We start from the raw sequence: 20,314 nt of genomic DNA on the forward strand, positions 1-20,314 counted from the left end.
CCATGACATATTAGACACAGTCCATATTACTAAATTCACTCTTCATTTTAGTTTTTTTAACCCTTTCCCTTAAATGTCGTCCACTTCCAGGTGAGAAGATTGGAGGTTCTACTTTAAACTTGATTTAGATAGTACTGCATGTATATATTAATTTGAAATTCATTATCTAACGTAACAATAAACCACATATGCACCTATTCGATTTAGGGTAGCTATCAGAGGATTGCTGACTTTGAATCTCGATTGATGAATCCTGCTTTATTGAGATTTATGACTGTAGTTTGTGTAAAGAGGAAGCACCTTGTTTAATAAGCTACTCTTTGTGACCCTCTACTCTCTACATTTTCCCCACTCGGGAAATGGATGTCTAGCATCGAGCCATTAATTTATTACAAAAATTTGAATGTTGCGAAGAAATGGACAAATCATGGGCACTTCACCCCTTCAACTTTAACTCTGATGATGTGAAAGAAATCAATCAGAACTGCACAGCTTGGTTCAGTTAATAAATCATTGAATATAGGGTTTCATGTAAATTGTTCAACATAATCAGGGTATCGATCAATGAGACTGATTAAAAGACTAGAAAGGTTCAAAAGTGATCTCTCTTCCTTCTCCTGATAGCAAAATCTTGGACAGAATCGAAGTGATCTCTCTTTCTTCTCCCGACGAGACTACCTAAAACACCCCTACCTTCGCCTTCTTGGCTATGCTTGCAGTCTCCTCCGTGCATATTAAATAGCTTCACTTCCCGACTGCTGCTGCCTATCAATTGTTTCCTCAGGGGGAAAATAGATTCTCGAAGCGACCTAAAAGCCTGTGCTGTGACAATTATTTTGAAGAGAATATATACAAATATATTGCTTTGGTATGATGATTATTGACGCCAGAACAAAAATTATCCGATCGTTTCGTTTGCCAAAAACGTCTAATCGTGGTGTTTATGATAGTTTCTTGTTACATTAATTTATGATACCTCGAGTAAAGAAGGCAAGATTCAAGCTTTTGGTTATTCGTGCGTTAAAAAAAAAAAAGATATAATAAAAAAAAGGAGTGATCAATCTTTTTTAAAGTGGCTCAGTTGGTTTATTATCTGATCACACAATCAAAATTTTAATATTTTATTAGTTTTTTTTTACTTTCTTTTTTTATCATCATTTTTTTACTGCATATAATTTATAGTAATTAAAGTTACATAAATAATTCCTTAGATTAATGTAATAGTTAATTATTTGATAGATGTTGTCATGGTCAATAGTATGTAGGAGAGTAGTTAAACGTTGATTGTGATTATCTAAATTGAAGATAATTTTCTGATTATAAGAAATAATTATTTAATATTTGATAAATTGTGATACAGTGATAGTTATAAAAAAATTGGCATATGGTCTTTATTTCGTGACTTCTAAAAAAAAAATGCTTTGTTTGAGATTTATCCTACAAACTTGTGAGTGAAACAATGTTTGTTCGTTAGTTTTTAATCATTGTTAGAAGTCACATTTTTAAGTTAGATTGAGAAAGAACTTCGAAGTATAATTTAAGCCAAAATCTATCTGTTTGACATGTCATTTTTATGTCAAATGAGATAATCAAAACGTTCTATATCATCAAATGTAACCAATATTATCTGCACAATTTTCATTGTAAATTTGGTCAAAAACAAAAGATTCATTATATATAGCAAATAATAGTACTGCTTGTTCATGACATAAAGAAGTGGGACCTCAAGTACCCTTTGGGAATATTGCCGCATCGCTGCCATCGAACCCACAAATTGGAGACAAGGCTTAGGGTCATTGTCCTCCACTCCCATTGAACCCTATTTACATTCTATAGTTATTGTGACCTCTGTATTTATTTTCTGATTCAAAACCTAGAAATATTGATTTTCTCTTTATACATTTGAAAATAATAAGAAACTGAAAGTTTAAAAGAGAGCTCCTTCAATTCGTTTTAAACATGGTGAGTTAAATTATGAAAATTATGGAAGGGTACTAAAGAACAAAAGGTACAAGGAGGTGGCGCCGTGTTCCTCCATACAGCCACAATATATACACGAGACATAATTATTTTTTTATGAATTCGATAAATAATAAGCCTCTTTTTCACTGCCCAAATCTCTCTAATTATTAATTAATTAACGAAATTGCAAGATGACAAAAGCCACACCATCGTCAATCAAATGCAGTCTAAAAAGAATCAACACATTTTGATTAGACACTTTCGTCATTGTCAATGCGTATTCCTATCAAAATGTTCTAATATATCAAATAATCAGAGATGTAATTCTATAAAGTAAAAAAGGAAAGGATAACATTTTTGAAGTGGTTAAGTTAGTAATATTTCTAGAGAGAACTTGGTAGAATATCGATGTGAGATGTCATTTCTTTATTTTTGCATAATCACGTATTTATAGGATAATAAAAAGGGTAATTATGTAATTATTTAATGAAATATGTGATTACAAAGATAATTGCTATCCAGAAAGGAGAGGAGAGAAATGAGATTGGATAGAATAAATCTTGGAATTGCTAAGATTCATCATTTAATCATTTCTGTAGATGACATATTCAATTACTACATGTTGCTTATATGGTATGTCATTTCTTTTGATATAACTTAAAATACTTTTTTTCTAAAAAGAAATCCGACCGCACAACACTTATCTAATAGAATTTCAATAGATCTTACATATCACATGGCAATATATAGCTCTAAATTGGGTTTATATGTAGGTGGGAGTGATAGAATATGCTTTACAGCTAGAAGTTGGAGTAGTAAATAAGTCATGTTTGATGAATTATAGAAATAATATAATCCAAAGGTGAGGAAATATAATTAGTAAATAAAGGGAAAGGTCACAAAATAAAAGTAGCGGTTTTTCCGGTGCAAAGGGACATAATAGGAAAAAAGCATATGGTGAAGACGTGGCAAGACATTGACCGTTTGATGAGGATGATGATGGCATGGTATTTGAGATGAGAGGTGACATAGTCACATACTGAGATGGAGGAGAGACAGTTAACTAGTTGAACGAAAGAGTTTACAGGTTGAAGGAAAAAAATAAAAGAGAAAAGAAAAAATCAGAACCTGCAATAAGCCAGAGAGAGAGAGATGGAGATGGGGTGATTGAAGAAAGAGAGAAAGAGCATGGCGGCTGTTGCAGATATTGAGCTGTAATCCTAAGCCATGAGTAGGTACAAACGCCAATACATACATACGCATACACCAAAACCAGCACTTTGATGAGAAAGAAGATCCAAGCTGAAGAAAAGGAGGTGAAGACTGTCTAAATTTTCAACTATGGAGGTTTTGATTGAACTAGTGAGAGGTTCTGAGATAGATTGAATGTTAGAATTGGGGTGTGTTTCAGTCATAAAGCAAAAACAATGGCCGGGTTTTTCTCATTAGGAGGTGGCGGTGGAGGAGGCGGAGGTGGAGGAAGAGTAGGCAGCAACATTTATCAAGACATTCACCAAAATATGAACCCACCAAACGCAATTCCAATTGATGCTTGGTACTGGTACAGAAACAACGATAATCCTTACCAGGGTTTAGAGCTATTTCAACATCAAGCTCAACAACAGCAAGATCTTTACTCAAGAGCAGCTGGTTTAGGCGTGGTTAACGGTTCACCGTCAAGATCGACGACGATGAGAGGCGGTAGAGTAGAGAGCTCTAGCTGTCAAGACTGTGGCAACCAAGCGAAGAAAGATTGTCCTCACATGCGATGCAGAACTTGCTGTAAAGCCCGAGGTTTCGATTGTTTGACCCATGTTAAAAGCACTTGGGTTCCTGCTACAAAACGCAGGGAGAGGCAGCAACAAGTTGCTGAAATGCAAAAACAAAGGCTAGAAGAACGGCTGCAGCAAGAAGACCAAGCTTGTGGAGGCAATTCAAAGAGACAGAGAGAGAATCCGAGCTCTTCTTCTTTTGCCTCAGGTATTGTTTTGTTTGGTTTCTGTAATATATATATTTTTTGTTTTGTTGAAACACTCACAGTTTTAAAGATTGACTCTTTCTAGGAATTTAGAGACGCATCTACAGAAAAAATTAAAAAGATGGGCCATTTGTAGCTATTCTCAATGGAAAGAAATGGACTCCCATAATGAACACCATCAGCTTTTCTTTCTCTTTTCCGTAGGAATACTGTTTTTTAGTAGTTCTTACGAGTGAATTGACAGGGAAGGAACTATTTTTGCTTTGTGTCTAGCTCGATCCGTTGTTCATATATGTGTGTAGAAAGGCCTTTATTTTTTTTCTACATAGAAAGACCTTTAAGTTTATCTTGAAGCTTAAATTTTTTATTAGCATATTCCTCTGGTTTTGGGTTTTTAGGGTTAGAAGATGGAGATTTTCCTGAAGAAGTAAGCCTTCAAGTGGTATTCAGGTGCGTCCGAGTGACAAGCCTTGACGATGACGACGACCAATATGCTTATAAAACGTCAGTGAACATAGGAGGTCATCTCTTCAAGGGTATTCTCTACGATCAAGGCCCTGATAATAACTACACCACTGGTGAGAGCTCTACTGGTTGTGGTGGTGGTGTTGGATTTCTGGCCCCCGGGCACTGAATTTCATTCCTGCTGACCCCATCTCCACCACTTCAGCCACCGTCTCCGCCACTGTAACTGGTGGTCCTGTTACAGTTCCTTCTTCTTCCGCATTTCTTGACCCTTCTACTTTATACCCGACTCCACTCAACTCTTTCATGGCTGGTACGCAATTCTTCCCCAGCCCAAAGTCCCCTTAAAGCTCCCTAGTCATCTTTTGGTTACTATATGTCTCCCACGCTTGTATGTCACCTTTAGATTAATATATATGTGCTTATTTCTATGTTAAGTTTTAAGTATATATGGTATGATAAAATTTTATCAAGTATATTAAGTCTCAATTAAGGGCACAAACTTGGGAAGGATGTGAGAAAATCACTGATAATGTTCAGTTCTGAAGTCCAAATTTCAAAGTCCTAGTTCCCCCCCACCCCATATATCTTGTTATATATATATTGAAATCTATTGTGCCATTGTGTGGAATTGGCAGGCATCAACATGCAGTCTACAAATATGTCTTTGTGGGTTGGCCTTTTCTTTTTTTTAAAGGAGGAATCCTTCTCTAACAGAATCGTTTATTTGAAGTTGAACTAATTGCACCAAGTTTTGAATCCAAACCTTTCATTTTAAAGATTCCACTTGCTTAAATTGGGCTTATACTGGGTTGAATTTTGCTTCTCATTCTTGTTAGTTTTGAGATTGGATGGTTGCCTTTTTCCGGTTAACCCATATCTTTGCCGGATCCATCTAGCCATGGAAGAGCTAATAGCGTTTTTCAACTTAGAAATCTGAAAAAAAAAATATAATATTAATAATAATTCTCTTTTCTCTAGATTATAAATTCTGGTGTGATCATTATTCTGAGTTTGATAAAGAGAATAGACTTGCATTGCTTAGATGTGACTTTGATGATAAAATGGGAAACATTACCTATCATCTGCAGCTCTTAGTTTCATGCACTGCACTGCACTGCCTGCAAAAATTTGAAAAACTGTTGTACGTCTAATTACATAAAGATGGCTGCATACGTTACAGAATCACCATTACAACAAGACTGGCGTTTACTATTAAGAGAAATTTTAGAATGTGCTAACTAAACACAAACATTCACAACATTCCCTTAATCTGCTAACTTCTGCCTCTGCGCCATTTTTTTCTGTTCTCTTTGCCACAGTAGAGAAATTAATCTGTTTCTATCCTCACGTAGATAAAAGGGTTTGTTTGTCACAGAATAATAAAATGAAATGATCTGATTCTTTATTGTTTTTCATTTATACTTTTTTGCATGTTTATTAATACTTTCATATGATCACTAATCATTATTTAGTATGAGATTGACTTGCTTATTAGTAGCGCTTTATTTCTCTAACGACATTGTTTATCACATCAACAAATCTCTACTAATAATGAGCACTAAGTTGAATTAACATAAATTAGATATTATGATATAAATTCGACCTCAAACGTAGTTCGGCTCAAATCAAATCTAACTTATAGGTTCGTGCCTTTTTCTATTTATTATTACAACTAAAATTGAAAATAAACAAGCTTGTTCTCTTTTGGGACAGGGTGAGGTTTTGAGTCTGCGCAGGTTGTATAAAAGGTTCAACATTATCCCAGATGATTTTCAAAGGGTTCTCTAAAGTTTTATTTTTCAGTATTTCCTTGTTAAATTTGTGAATTTTACAAATACTTCCTGAATAGATTAGACAGCGAAGTAGTACTGATCCAATTTATTCACACTTTATTTGACTTTGACTTCACTAAATCTAATAGAAACAACTTGGGAAATGATTTTTGGGACTTACAGAGGCTATTTTTGAGCAAGCCAGAATCAAGAAGAATTCATATATACTTTATACACTCAAGCTAGTAGTAGAGCTTTTATCCATTTTGTACATCTTTCCATAAAATGACTAAATAATTTTAAATATATCTGATATAAGTATGCATAGATGAATGCCTATGCTTTGTCTTTTTTCTTTTTAAAACATACCCATAAAAAGAATAGTATTTCATACACGAACAAAATGAATACTAACATGTCATCATTTAATGAGATAATTTAAATTAAAAAATAAAGTAAACAATTAACTTATCTAATCATAAGATGACACATCAGTGTTAATACATGTTAATACCTATTTTCTTATTATGGTTCAAACTATTATATATACTTAATTACATAATCAATCACAAGTATTGTACACTGAACACAAGAAAAAAAGAAAATAGTGTTGTAATGGCTCAAAAATAACTTTAATTGCAATAATAATTAGTGTGGTGTGGCTGGAAAAACAATACTGCTTGTGATTTCGGTGACCCTTAATATTAGGAGCCTAAAGTGTGCTTGGTTTTCCCCCTCTCACAGTTTTTGAAAAAGCTATTCAAACATCTATATAACCAATTCTTCTGGAAACAATTCTGAAATTTTTTTTGGTAGATGACAAAACATCAAATGGCAATTATAATTTAAATTTCTATTTACTATTAAAGGACAATCCATCACGATTATTATAATCTTTATAACCGAGGAAGAATGGGCAATTGAAGTGAATAGAGCATATAAAAGACCAATGAAGAGTTAGTTCTGGACTGTATATGTGTGTGCTTTCTTTTGGGGGAAGGGATGCATGTGGGTGGAGGTTTCCCAAGAGAGCATATTGTCCAAAACCAGAATTCAGAGACAACAATGGTTTACATAATCCATCACTATAAGCAATTAAGTTTAATGGCTATGTCTTAAGTGTCTTGAGAATTAATTTGTGTCCTAAGATATAAGAGTGGATTTGATTTGAGTCGAAGATTGGTTAGAGCTGGTTCAAATTGGTATACAATATTACTAAACAGTTATTAACCAGATGAATAATATCATCAAATAGGTGAACAATATTAACAAATAAATAAACAAGTCAATCTTGAAATAAGTTGTTGAGACGCTAAATTAAAGCTCTACTTCAACATTGATTCATTTGAATCAAATTATAAATTAGAGTTCAGCTAACTTAGATTGGATCCATTTCTACCTAAATGGACAGAGACACTAATATCATATATTTATCAATAAATATGAATTTTATTTATTGAGCAATATCTCTCTCTCTTTCTCTCTCTCTCTCTATATATATATATATAGGGTAATTAATGAGAAAAATAATAATCCTAAAAATTGACAAACATAAGGTTTTTGGTTTCAGAATCACCTATCCGTTCGAAAAAAAAGACTTTATCTTAGTGGTTCTAGAAAAAAATATAAGTAAAAGTAGATTTAAATAAAATTGAATCAGAATAAGAAAACTCCAGCTTACTTGAGTTCACAATAAGGGCATTAGAGAAACTGTCAAAAAACATGGAAAAAGAAGAAGAAGGGTTGTTAAAGAACTAGAAGAATAATCATCAGAGAAAGTTGCCGAAAAAGATAAAATCGCCAAAAAAGATTAATTGGCTGATCCAACAACTTGCTAGTTTAGTTCACTTAAGCCGAACACTAAACTAATTAATTAGCTCGAATCTAACCCTAAATATGAGGTGGTTAATTATGCCATTGATTTTCTTAGCAAAGAAGGCATACAGCTCCTAATTAATCTAGCATGTTCATATTAGGACTGCAATATTATTGGTTTCACTGTTTCTGTAATGCCTCAACCTTTTAGGCAACTCATGAAACTCTACCATTCCATAATTAAAACATGGATATTGCAGTACATACGATCAATCAATCCCTTAAAATCTAACTTATTGGAACACTACTGACAGAAAGTTTAACATCACTCCACGCACTTTAAACATTTAACTCACCAATTCATATAAAGGTAAAGATCATTTCCAAATAAGCAAGGCTTACACTTAATCTATGTCTGTCTATCTTTCTAAATGGAAGGCCTCTAATTCTTTAAGGTTCTGAATGCATGGAACACGATTAAGGTTTTTCAGTAATTCAAATTAACACAAGTTAATTAGCAATATATATAATCTGATGTAATGTTTGCCAGAAAAGGATGCTCGAATGAAATTAGAATTATGGGGGGCCATATAATTTTCCCAAATGGAAAAAAGTATTGACATGACTTCACTACAGATGATTTTGAGATCATGGATCGTCCCCATATTTCCTTGTCCAAAAACTTTCACTTTTTACGGAACCTCATGTATCAACACAAGAAGGAAAAATTTCCTTAAAACAAAAGAACAAGAAGCACACTTTGGTTTCAGATTCCACTCACTCTTTTATTTATTTTTTGTCTCTTTTCTTCTTAGACCTTTACACTCCATTATATCATGGTAATTACATCTAGCCAGATTCATCATGCAGGTAGTTCTAATTAGGGTTGGATGCAATTCAATCAAACTTGGATTGAATAAACCGAATTCAAATTAAGGATTAAGTTCATTTATAAAAACAGGTCGAGTTCGAATATTAATTCGATAGAATCCAACCCTAGTTCTAACTAGCTAAACTTTATATCCAGTGTAAGTAGTGTTAAAAAAAGAAAAGAAAAGGTTAAAAAAACAAAGTTAAAGATTCAATAGAAGAAAATGTTTATTCTTCTTTCAAAAGAACTAATAGGATAGAAGAAAGTTACCCACATCGATCAACATTTATTCAGCTCAAGTGTATGCATCCTCAATCAATATTATGCTTCCAAGTTCCAACAAGACTTTAGCCATGTCCCTTATCCTCAGAAGTAAAAAGACGCCACAAACAAATATTGGATAGTGATATATGGTAGCCCTGGCAGTTACTACTTGGAACTATGCATCTTTTAAAGAACTAAATGAATATAATGGTGAATTAAATTCAATAATACACACCTATAGAGAGAGACAGAAGAGAAAATTTTAATAGATTTATTGCAATGATTAAGCATCAACATCAACTAAAATTCCTTGCTTGCCATGAAAAGGCCAAAGACAAATTCAAAACAATGGGTAGGGTTTGTAATTGTAATGGAATTAGGGCAGTATTATAGGGTGAGTAGTAGTAATGCTGTGGTCCCATTAAGCCTTTAGATTAATTAGTCTCGGCTCTGCTCCCAAAGGATTCATTGTTCAACTTATGTGAAGATGGAGCTCTATAGACTTTGCTTGCCAATAGCTGGAGACAGCCCGTGTAAAATTGTACTCCATAGCTTAGAAAAACTAGAGAAGGAAAATATAGGAAGAAAGACTGTATGAGAATGAAGAAAGAAGGCTCCATGTATTGTTTACGCAGGTGCTGAAGCAAAAAGCTTGCTATATATCTTGACCCTTCTGTGCAATATATATAGTTGTTTTTGTTGAGAGTAGTACTATATATATATATATATATAACTTTTGTGTATAACTTTATGCACAAACAACGATATTTCATCATATGATTAGATAATTAAAAATTAAAAATAAAATAATATTTAATTACATAGTGATACATGATTTATGCATAAAAATTGTACATATAGTTTTATTGTTTTATTGAAGGGAACTCTTCTGTTTGACCTAAATTATGTACAAACATGATACATGATTGATGAAAAATTCCTCAAGGAAAAATCCAAGTCTAGCAGTGACAAGCTACTTGACTGACAGTGGGGATAAAATCTTTTATAAATCAATACTTGTTTCAGAAAACATGGAAGATATCATCTGTTACTTTCTGCTTACAGGGAATTGTGCTATGTCTTTACTGAAATTAAGTTGCTCCGTTTTTAGCTCTACCTACCACTTATCATTTTGTTACACAATGGTGTGGAGGGAGACATGAGAGCTCTAATACCAATCGATACGAAATTTTTGAAATAATTACACTTCAAAGTTAAATTTAAAAAATGGTGAATCTAAAACTATACAAACCTCACATCAAATGTTTGTTTTTGTGGAATTCAAGTTTCATAACTTGCACATGAATAGTGAAAATCAATAACATTATTAGCACATTTATCATATGTTTGAATAAATTTTAAAATTAATACTACTTGACTATATGAAACACAAATTTTTGGTGTTAGAAAAATTATTGTTACTTTCCTTAATTCGGTGTTTAAGAATGATTTAGAGCAGAGTTGCACCCGATTAAGGGTTTGTTTAAGCTTGACTTGAATTTAAAACAGTTAATGAGTTCGAGCTTCTTAAATTAATAAATAATAATTGGAGGAGAAAAAGAGAATCTAGAAAAGATAAACAATCATCATTGATAAGATGAGTTCTGATACAACAACATTAATAAGGCATCAATTTCAAGCCGAAGTCAATCTCAACTAGTTGATCTTTCTTCAGCCTGAGTTTCGCAGCTCTAGCTCAAATCCATCCTTATTTGTGTCAACAGGCTGTACCCCAACTAAAATTCCATGCATTATTGTCTTTCTTTACAATTTAAACTGACATTTATTGGAGAAACCATTTGAAATTTGCCCTTTCAAATCGCCAACTTGGCATCGATTAATTCAATTATATGAACAGCTTGTTTTGCATAGCGACAGACACATCAATAGAAATTGAATCCAAGAAAAAGAAAGAAAAAGGGATTTGTACATAAGAAATGTCCCATCGATGTCAATGGCTATCACATTTACATGCCATCATATAAATTTGGAGCCATGGATCTTCCTAGAGCTGCATAAATTTTTATAATCTAAATACAGAAATACTTTATGTGTTTTGAGTCCATGTACATCAAAAATATGTCGGATAGGTTCTGCGCATGCTAACGTATCATGTTCCTCTTTTATTTTCTTGTCGAAATCATTGTCTTTGAAATTACACGAGTCTTACCATGTCACGCCTTTACCCTTTTTCATCTCTTTAATCTTTATGCTATAAAGGAATTAAAGTAATATCATCATTTGTCATAATAACAAGAAAAAAAATATTAAATTTTGGTAATATCAATTCTTAATCATCAAGTTAAGCTTGAGACCAAATCAAAAACTTGAATTGAATCCATAATGTTTATCTCAAACTATAGTTTATTTTGAACTAGTGTATGATATTACTAAAATGCTACAATCAGGGTAAATAATATCATCGGATAAGTAAAATTAAATGAAACTTTGATTGAATTTATAATTTTTAACTCAAATTGTAGTTCTTTCAAGTTAATGTACAGTATCACTAAAAAAAAATTATCAAGGTGAATAATATTATCAAATAAGTGAACAATATTATTGATAAGGTGAACATTGTGATGAAATAAATTAAACTAATTTAGTATATATAAAATATCATATTTTACCAATATGTCTCTTGATTTTATTATTATTCTACCTTTACCTCCTTTACATTTAGTTTTCATTCTAATCTTTCCCTACATTTCTTTCCTAGCTAGTTAAGCTTATGGAGAATGGTAATAAAAATAGGAGTTAGACATATTATTACTGTATGTGAAATCCTTTTTCTTTTAGGTTGTTATGTGTGGGGTAAGGATGAATTCGAAACTGGTTAAGTACCAAAAAATGATAGTTCAAACTCAACTAAAATCTAGAATAGTCAATTTGAGTTAGTGACTAGTAACTTTAGAGAGGGTAAAGAGTCACTAAAGAAAAAAAAAAGAGTTGTTAATAAGTTAAACTCTAAGATCGATGTCAAACTCGAGTCAAGTTTGATGAGTTCAATTTGTTTGAGCAAAAAACCAAACCGAGTTCAAGTTGGCTTGACTTAACCCTTAGGCATGGGATGAATTAGGCCCAACTTGAGATCAACTAAAATTCAAAAGAGCCAACTCAAGATAGACTCGAGAATAATATGTTAAGACTTGACTAAAATTTTTTAATTTTGAATTTGTTTAAACTTAAATGCTCGAACTCAATTCAAACTCGGTTCATCTATAAAAATAAGTCCAACAATTAACTTTGACTCAATTTATTTTGAATTCAAACTCAAATAACTCAGATTAATTTTAACGTCAGGGGATGAATTAGGACTTACGACAGCCTATTTCAATCTTGACGACTGGGCTAACCTGAGGCCTATTAGGATTAAATAGGACATGTAAAGGCTTATGTATATGGCCCAATTCCAAACGAGTTTGTCGCAAATTCCCGTCTCCGAGTCTCTTGGATCCTTTCGCATTCAAACTTGTTTCCATCTTTTCCCACAAACAAAGCTTACACCATTCCTTCTCCTTCCTTCCTTCTACTCTCTGAACGTGGTAAATCTTCCTTAGAATTTCCTCCACAAAAAACAAAACTCAAAAATACTCTTTTCCTTCTCATCTTATCTCCTCTTCTTCTCTCTCTCTTTTTCAAATGCAAAAATGGTTCTGGGCAATAAGCGTGGTCCTAGGCGTTCATCTTCTTCAACAGCTTCAACTGTATCAACCATTGTGTTCATAGTATTATGTGTTTTAGGCGTATGGCTGCTGTCCTCCAAATCCTTTGCACCGCCGCAAAAAACCACCAGCACTGCCACTGACGACACCAATGCCAAAACTTTCTCAAACGATGATAGAAAAGACCAAACTGTTTTCGAGGATAATCCTGGTCTTCTACCCAACGACGCCATTCAGTCAGATGATCAAAATGGTCGTGAAAGAGATGAAGAAGCCAAGCCTGATGAAGACCAGAGGAAGAAGATTATTAAAAATATTGCAAAAGGCGAGGAAGATAAGCAGGAACAAGGGCAGACTCAGATATCTGAAGAGAGTGCTTTGACACTGAACCAACAACAAGAACAATCAATGGCAAACCATGGTGACGAGAAAGAAACACAGTCAACTGAAGAAATGATGAAGCAACAGCAGCAAGAAGATGCTGGAAATGGAAACCAGACTGTAAATTCACAGGATTTGCATAATCAGTTATCGGATGAAGATAATAAGAGGAGAATGAAAAAGCATCAAGATCAACATGAACAGAAGAAACAAGAAACTCCTAAAAATTTCACCACCTTCAACGATACAACAAACCCAGTAAAAGAAAAACCAAATGATAACTTACAGACGCGTCAACAAACAACGGAGGAGTCTCAAAGAACGAAGGAACAGAAGCCGACTAACTCCAACTCGGGCGATGCCCACCACGGGATTCCCCAAGAATCATCCGAGTCAAAGAAGTCATGGTCAACTCAGGCGGTTCAGTCTGAAACTCAAAAAGAAAGACGTACAGACGAGCACAACAGTAATCACACATGGCTACTTTGTAACGAAACTGCGGGTCCTGATTTTATACCTTGTTTGGATAATGAAAAGGCCATCAAACAGTTACGTTCGACTATACATTACGAGCATCGTGAGAGGCATTGCCCTGAGAAAGGGCCGACTTGTTTGGTCCCAATTCCACAGGGATATAAAAGATCAATCGATTGGCCAGCAAGCAGAGATAAGGTGAGATTGAATAAGAGTTTACGGTCTGCTTAACATAATTTGAGAAGGGTTTTAAAATTTTTACTGCGGTGTTGTAGATATGGTATCAAAATGTACCCTACACAAAGCTGGTAGAGGTGAAGGGACACCAAAATTGGGTTAAGGTAACGGGTGAATTTTTGACATTTCCAGGAGGAGGCACACAGTTCATACATGGCGCTCTTCACTATATTGATCTTATTCAAAAGGTAATTTATACGGTTTCACCTCTTTGGTCCACTGTTAACTCGATACATAACTTTTCAATTGGGTTCTTGGTGTTACAGGCGGTACCAGAAATAGCCTGGGGGAAGCACAGTCGAGTGATATTGGATGTTGGCTGTGGAGTGGCCAGCTTCGGAGGGTACCTATTCGACAGAGACGCTCTAACCATGTCTTTTGCTCCAAAAGACGAGCATGAAGCTCAAGTTCAGTTTGCACTTGAAAGAGGGATTCCTGCAATATCTGCTGTCATGGGTTCTCAAAGGCTTCCATTTCCAAGCAATGTCTTTGATGTTGTTCATTGTGCACGTTGTCGGGTGCCTTGGCACGTAGATGGTCCGAACCTTGTTGATCTCCATTTATTTTCATTTCCTCGCCACCACGAGTTGCTATTAATTTCTAGATTTTTGTCCAGGCGGTAAGCTTCTTTTAGAATTGAACCGAGTTTTGAGATCCGGTGGTTACTTCGTCTGGTCAGCAACGCCCGTGTACCGGAAGGATGAAGAAAATGTGAAAATCTGGAAGGGTAAAAAAATTTAACAAAAGACTGTAAAACCTAGTTCAAGGATTAGACTTTTCTTTATACTTGAATATTAACAACATAATGGGATATGAAAGAACCCAACCACCTCGTCACAAATCAAACCATAGATTCAACGTTCTTCACAACCAATCATTTGAGAGAGTAACAGATTATTGGTTAAACCTTTCTATCACACGGACTTTTGGATAAAGTTGTTGTCTAATACCACTAATCTCTTTCATCCCAAAAACTAGCTTTGATAAGACTTTTATCACAGGCTAACCTTTTTCCCAACCGATATCAAACAGCCCGACCTATAGATTAGTCTTAATTTTATCAAGAAGCTGATATTCTATATATTTTTTGGCAGCAATGTCATCATTGACTCTATCGATGTGCTGGGATCTTGTAACCATCAGGATGGACAAATTAAACTCTGCTGGCTTTGCCATCTACCGAAAACCCACCACCAACGAATGCTACGATAAAAGAAGACATAACAATCCTCCAATGTGTAAAAATGAGGACGACCCAAATGCTGCCTGGTAGGTGTTTAATTTTTTAACATGGACAAACAAACTTTACCACTTTCCGGAAATTCAGAGCTGGTAATTATACATAATCGTGTTCCATTTTCAGGTATGTGCCTCTGCAGGCATGCTTGCACCGGCTGAATCCTGATAAAGCAGTGAGAGGATCCCAGTGGCCGGCGGTCTGGCCAAACCGACTGTACACAGCCCCTTACTGGTTAAACAGCTCCCAGATGGGGATTTATGGAGCACCATCTCCTCAGGATTTCATAAAAGATCAAGAACATTGGAAAAATGTGGTGAGCTCGTCATATTTGAACGGGCTGGGTTTCAGTTGGGCCAATGTGAGAAATGTCATGGACATGAAAGCTGTTTATGGGGGGTAAGTAAGATAGATATGCGTTAATGCTATTGATGGAAACACTTCCAAATTAAGTTTACTGATGGAATGCATCTGTCCAGGTTTGCAACAGCTTTGAAGGATCTTCCAGTGTGGGTTATGAATGTTGTGAACACAAATGCTCCTGATACACTTCCCATAATCTATGAGCGTGGTCTTTTTGGAATTTACCATGACTGGTGTGAATCATTCAGCACATATCCACGTTCCTATGATCTCCTACATGCTGATCATCTATTCTCAATGCTCAAACAGAGGTACAAATTATCGATCACATATTGTTTCCCTTTTATATTTCCACGAGAATAGGTGGATTCGATTTCAGTTAGACATGATTTGGAACTCAAATTCAATTTAAATTTGTTTAATTTGTCTTTTTAATGATATTATTTACCCATGAATATCATTCACTCCACCAACAATATTATTCATTCAGTTGATGATCCTTTAATAATATTGTATATCAATTCGAATGAACTCGAACTAGATATAATAAATTTAAACTAATCTCAAGTTGGCCCTTCGACTTCGCTCAATTCAACTCAAACAAACCTCCATTATCAAACCTTTTTAGTTTATTACTTCTATAAATCTTGAAAGCTTGATAGTATATCTCCTTAAGAATGAGTGGATTCAATCTAAATCGATTTAATTCAACTTTATTATTCAACTCAAACAAATCAAACTGAGTAGGAGCTTTAGCTCTATAGTTCAACTTATTTGTGTTTTCAATAATACTGTTCACTCCCTTGGTAGCACTGCTCATACTCATTTTCAGCTTTGCTCAGATCGTACCCGCCTCTTATCTTCTAGTCTTTTGAGTTTGATTTCTTTCTCCTTCCTAAGAAACTTGATGACTGTTTTTGTTGGTTTTTAACAGGTGCAGTATTCTTCCCGTGATGGCAGAGGTGGATAGAATAGTCAGACCTGGAGGTAAATTGATCGTCCGTGATACAACAAAGGTAATTGCTGAAGTTGAGAACTTGCTGAAATCCCTTCATTGGGAAATTACTTTCACCAACCACAAAGACCAGGATGGGGTACTCAGTGCTCAGAAAGGCCAATGGCGGCCTCAGACATACATGCAGGCTGCTTCTTCGTAATGTGAGGAAAAAAAAAAAAACTGTCAATGCATATTAATTCTCCCACTAGAATGCACATGTAGAACCAAATAATTGCAGCTATCAGTCATTTCATACCTTAAGGTCAAATGTATCAGAGCTTAAAACACAATGGGTGATCTGATTTTACGAACTAAAGTGCAGAGAACATGTACTCTTGAATAGTTCTAATAGCAGAATCCAGGTAAAACAAACAATGAAAGAGATCTTCTAACACCAGTTTGAGGTCAGATATCCCTTGAAATAAAGTGAAACATTCTATTTTACCTCGGACTAAAAATGATAAGTGCTCCAAATCCCTTTTAACTGAGATTGCACAACAAGGACATACTAAGACCTCTGTACATGATAAAAAGTATCATTGCAATATTGAATCAGAAGTCAGAATAGTAATTCTACTTGGGCAATTCAAATGAAATAATGAACTTTTTAAGAGTCCCACTATACAGTTTCACTCTGCCCACACAGCTGAAACTAGCATACTTGAGAAGCATCAAAATTTTCTTATTGTTTCAGCAAATGATTTCCACATCCAAACTTACCAGATAACAAATCCATGTTTTGTCAAACATCATGTATTCAATGTGCGAAGGGTGCTACATTAACTCTTTTGGCTAACAAAATTAACCTATAAAAAGATCCCGCCATATGTTTTATGTATCTCAGACTCCAGGAATTATTTGTTAATCCCGATATCAAATATAGCTTTAGATCAGATGTTTTTTGTTTCGCATCATATCTCATTAACTGGAACCAAGTAGTTTCTGCAAGTGACCACTCTCGGCAGCAGCTTTAAGCTCTGAATCACAGAAGTAATAGTAAAATAGAACAATGAGAATCCACAAGATGGTAACTTATAAAAGCGACTTGCATTCAAAGGTTAAGGAAGACAGGAAACTTTAAATGAGAGAGCTGAGAGTAAACCATCAGAGCCACCAACGTGCTTTCCATTCACAAATACTTGTGGAACAGTGCGTCGACCAACCAGATCTAGAAGTACATACTGAATTTGAGCTCCGTCATCTACAAATGTTCACAAGCACATAGCACCTTTATAATTAAACCTTTTCAGAATTTACAAAAAGGTAATAGCCAGCAAAAATTACAACAGCTGATAGGCACCTCGAAGATCAAGCTCCACGACAAAAGGTTGCTCATGCAAATCAGCAAATATGCGCTTGGCACGCAAGCAGTATCTAATAAAATGAACAAAAGAAAGCACATTTTATGAAATTCATTATTCATATATGATATGAGACAGAGAAACACAGAGCAATGATCACACCATATGCATTTTTGGTTCCAACGGATGGTTTGATAATTTAACACTAGCCGATAAATTAAAAAGAAAAACCTTGTTTTTCATCCCCAACAATTTTGATGTAATTAAAACATGAACACCACGATCTCATTTCATACTGAAAAAACATCACACAAAAAAACTAATATTAAAATAGATATCTCTCTAAGTTCACTCTTCTGAGTTTTAAACGAAAAAGGCATAATTCTTGCAGTAGCAGTCACCAATTTGTGATGTAGAAAGAAATAATTTACCCATCCTGCCAAACACACAGTTTTTGTATGTTATAAAAACTCAATAAAAAGCACTACTCATAAACAGTTGATCAGTTCAATTAATTCCCAGACTAAAACATAAAGAGTAATACTATATGTAGATGGGAGCTAATGGGTACAAGCAATCATACTTATCTTCATGTTATTGAGTGATCTAATAGCTTATTTTATCTTTATTTCAAAATCATCTACAACACACTAAAGTTTGTTTATACCAGTTTGTATCCACAGTTTATATTAGGCCAGCTAAAAACCGATAAACCAAACCAAAACTGATAAAACTGAACCCAGAAAACCGGTTAACCGGTCCATCACTATCACAGAAATCTTCGTGTACATGAAGTATTATTGAAGATTTTAATGATATCACTATCACAGTTAGGCTTCATTAGGCTATGCAATTCAACATCGGATTCGTACATAACAAAGCGTCCAATTTACTATCAGAATTTATATGCTTAAGTTGCTCAATTAGCAGATGAAAATCAAAAGCATAAATATACAGAGAATTAAAACGTACGGGCAGTAGGATTTGGAGAAAATCACAATCTTGTTGGAGTAGATAGAGTTTTGAACAAAAGCGGCAGCTGAATTTTCGGCTTCTGTTCTCTTCGGTACATCCCCTACCAGCAGCAACAAGAGCAATACAGCAACCACGTTAAGAAGAAATTGCAAAAGCAACCCGGGCTTCTTCATCTTGCCACAGTGAAAACGAATAACAATTTCTCCCTATGATGTGTTTCCCTCTTCTTTTGCTGACCTGTAGTCGTGAACCACACGATCACAAATATGTTGAATTAATTGGATTCGATCCGTGGAACGACCTAAATCGGTTGCCCGCAGATAGAGCACGGCTCCTTGTTTTAGAATTCGTATTCCTCTGACGGCCTGCTATGGGGTGGGCTACGAAAATGAAAATGGGCCTTACCCAATCTGTCCGACCTACATGTTTAAACATGAAAGGTACGGTAATTATTCTATTAAGCTAACTAAGGAGAAATTAAAGGGTAGATTTAATTTAAGCTGACACAAATCCACATTTAGCTCAAATTTGATGAATTTAAGCTAAATTCAAGTTTAAGGGTTTGCTAGCAAATTTTCAGAGGAGTTCTTTTTTTTCTGACTGTTCTTCTCCTTTGATTTCTTGTTTGATAATTTTTCTTTGTTGAAGGATTTTTTTTTAATCTTTCTTTAGCAATTTATTATTTATATCAATATTACTGTTTATTATTTGAATTGAATTTTGTTTGAACTCAACTCACCTTATAATAGTAAATTTGATTAGAGTTGATATCTAATCGGATTATTTAATCTCAAATTTATGTTTAAATCGAATAAATTAAGTTAGAGTTAATGAGGGAACTTATTTTTATAAAACAAATTAAATTCAAATTAATCCAAACATTTAAATTTGAACTGATTTAGATTGAATTTAAAATAAAATTATTTTAAATTAAATTTAAGTCATAACTTGTTAATTTCTAGTTAATCTCAATTAACTCCTTTATATTTTAAAAAAAAATCTTAAATAAATCTAGTTCATAATTGTACCTGATTAAATCCAACGCTTCATTCCATCGTCGTTGGATGGGTTTGCCCATAAGGCAAAGGTAAACTTGCAGAAATGAAGTGGGGGGGACATTGGTTTACAACAATTATGTTTTCAACATATCTAAATTCTGATCCCTTCTCATTATTCAATCAATTAAGAATAAAATTCCTCAAATGGGAAATCAACCCATCATCAACAAATTGCAGCAAGACATTACAGATATATCGGCCAATCTAATCAACAAAAACAAATACAAAAGGCAGGCTTAATTGGATTTGGTGTTTGTGGTGGAATCAGTTTTATAAAGCATATCATAAGCCTCGAGCTCCTCGTAATACACATCCCACACACATCTCACGCATCCGCTTCCACAACAATCCCCAGGCTCTGGCTTTTCAGGCGGCGGGGGCGGCGGTGGTGGCGGCAATTCCTTTGATTGCTCCTCTTTCTCTTTGTTGATAGATTCTTGATCTGAGTTGGTTGCCATATGTTTTAAGCAAAAGACTCGTGAATTTTGAATTCTCT

General features: G+C 34.4%; 2 protein-coding genes and 1 pseudogene across 2 annotated transcripts; 2 read left to right on the forward strand and 1 right to left on the reverse strand.

The window, feature by feature from the left end:
* The first annotated feature begins 2,870 nt into the window (after positions 1-2,870).
* LOC123198739 lies at positions 2,871-4,966 on the forward strand (annotated as a pseudogene).
* Positions 4,967-12,769: 7,803 nt separating this feature from the next.
* On the forward strand, positions 12,770-16,826 carry LOC123198742 (probable methyltransferase PMT27). The gene is made up of 8 exons (XM_044613499.1): positions 12,770-13,848; positions 13,926-14,075; positions 14,154-14,424; positions 14,504-14,614; positions 14,982-15,156; positions 15,251-15,523; positions 15,604-15,798; positions 16,422-16,826. Exons 1-8 carry the CDS (start codon positions 12,781-12,783, stop codon positions 16,642-16,644), a joined length of 2,466 nt encoding a protein of 821 aa, XP_044469434.1. The 5' UTR covers positions 12,770-12,780; the 3' UTR covers positions 16,645-16,826.
* LOC123198741 (glutaredoxin-C3) lies at positions 16,170-19,078 on the reverse strand. Its single transcript, XM_044613497.1, has 4 exons — positions 18,758-19,078; positions 17,785-17,858; positions 17,587-17,685; positions 16,170-17,461 (listed from the first exon to the last, which is right to left on the reverse strand). The coding sequence occupies exons 1-4, from the start codon at positions 18,931-18,933 to the stop codon at positions 17,406-17,408; spliced, it is 405 nt and encodes a 134-aa protein (XP_044469432.1). The 5' UTR covers positions 18,934-19,078; the 3' UTR covers positions 16,170-17,405.
* Between the last annotated feature and the right edge of the window lie 1,236 nt (positions 19,079-20,314).

This window comes from Mangifera indica, chromosome 16 (assembly GCF_011075055.1).
Source record: "Mangifera indica cultivar Alphonso chromosome 16, CATAS_Mindica_2.1, whole genome shotgun sequence".
NCBI classification, from domain to species: Eukaryota; Viridiplantae; Streptophyta; class Magnoliopsida; order Sapindales; family Anacardiaceae; genus Mangifera; species Mangifera indica.

Bases quoted from the DNA above. Each gene is read 5' to 3' on its own strand.
- LOC123198742 (XM_044613499.1), top strand. From the start codon at position 12,781: ATGGTTCTGGGCAATAAGCGTGGTCCTAGGCGTTCATCTTCTTCAACA. The intron at 13,849-13,925 runs GTGAGATTGAAT...GCGGTGTTGTAG, and splicing joins GGCCAGCAAGCAGAGATAAG to ATATGGTATCAAAATGTACC. The intron at 15,799-16,421 runs GTACAAATTATC...GGTTTTTAACAG, and splicing joins TTCTCAATGCTCAAACAGAG to GTGCAGTATTCTTCCCGTGA.
- LOC123198741 (XM_044613497.1), bottom strand. From the start codon at position 18,933: ATGAAGAAGCCCGGGTTGCTTTTGCAATTTCTTCTTAACGTGGTTGCT. The intron at 17,686-17,784 runs GTGCCTATCAGC...GAACATTTGTAG, and splicing joins CGTGGAGCTTGATCTTCGAG to ATGACGGAGCTCAAATTCAG. The intron at 17,462-17,586 runs GTTTACTCTCAG...TCTGTGATTCAG, and splicing joins GCACGTTGGTGGCTCTGATG to AGCTTAAAGCTGCTGCCGAG.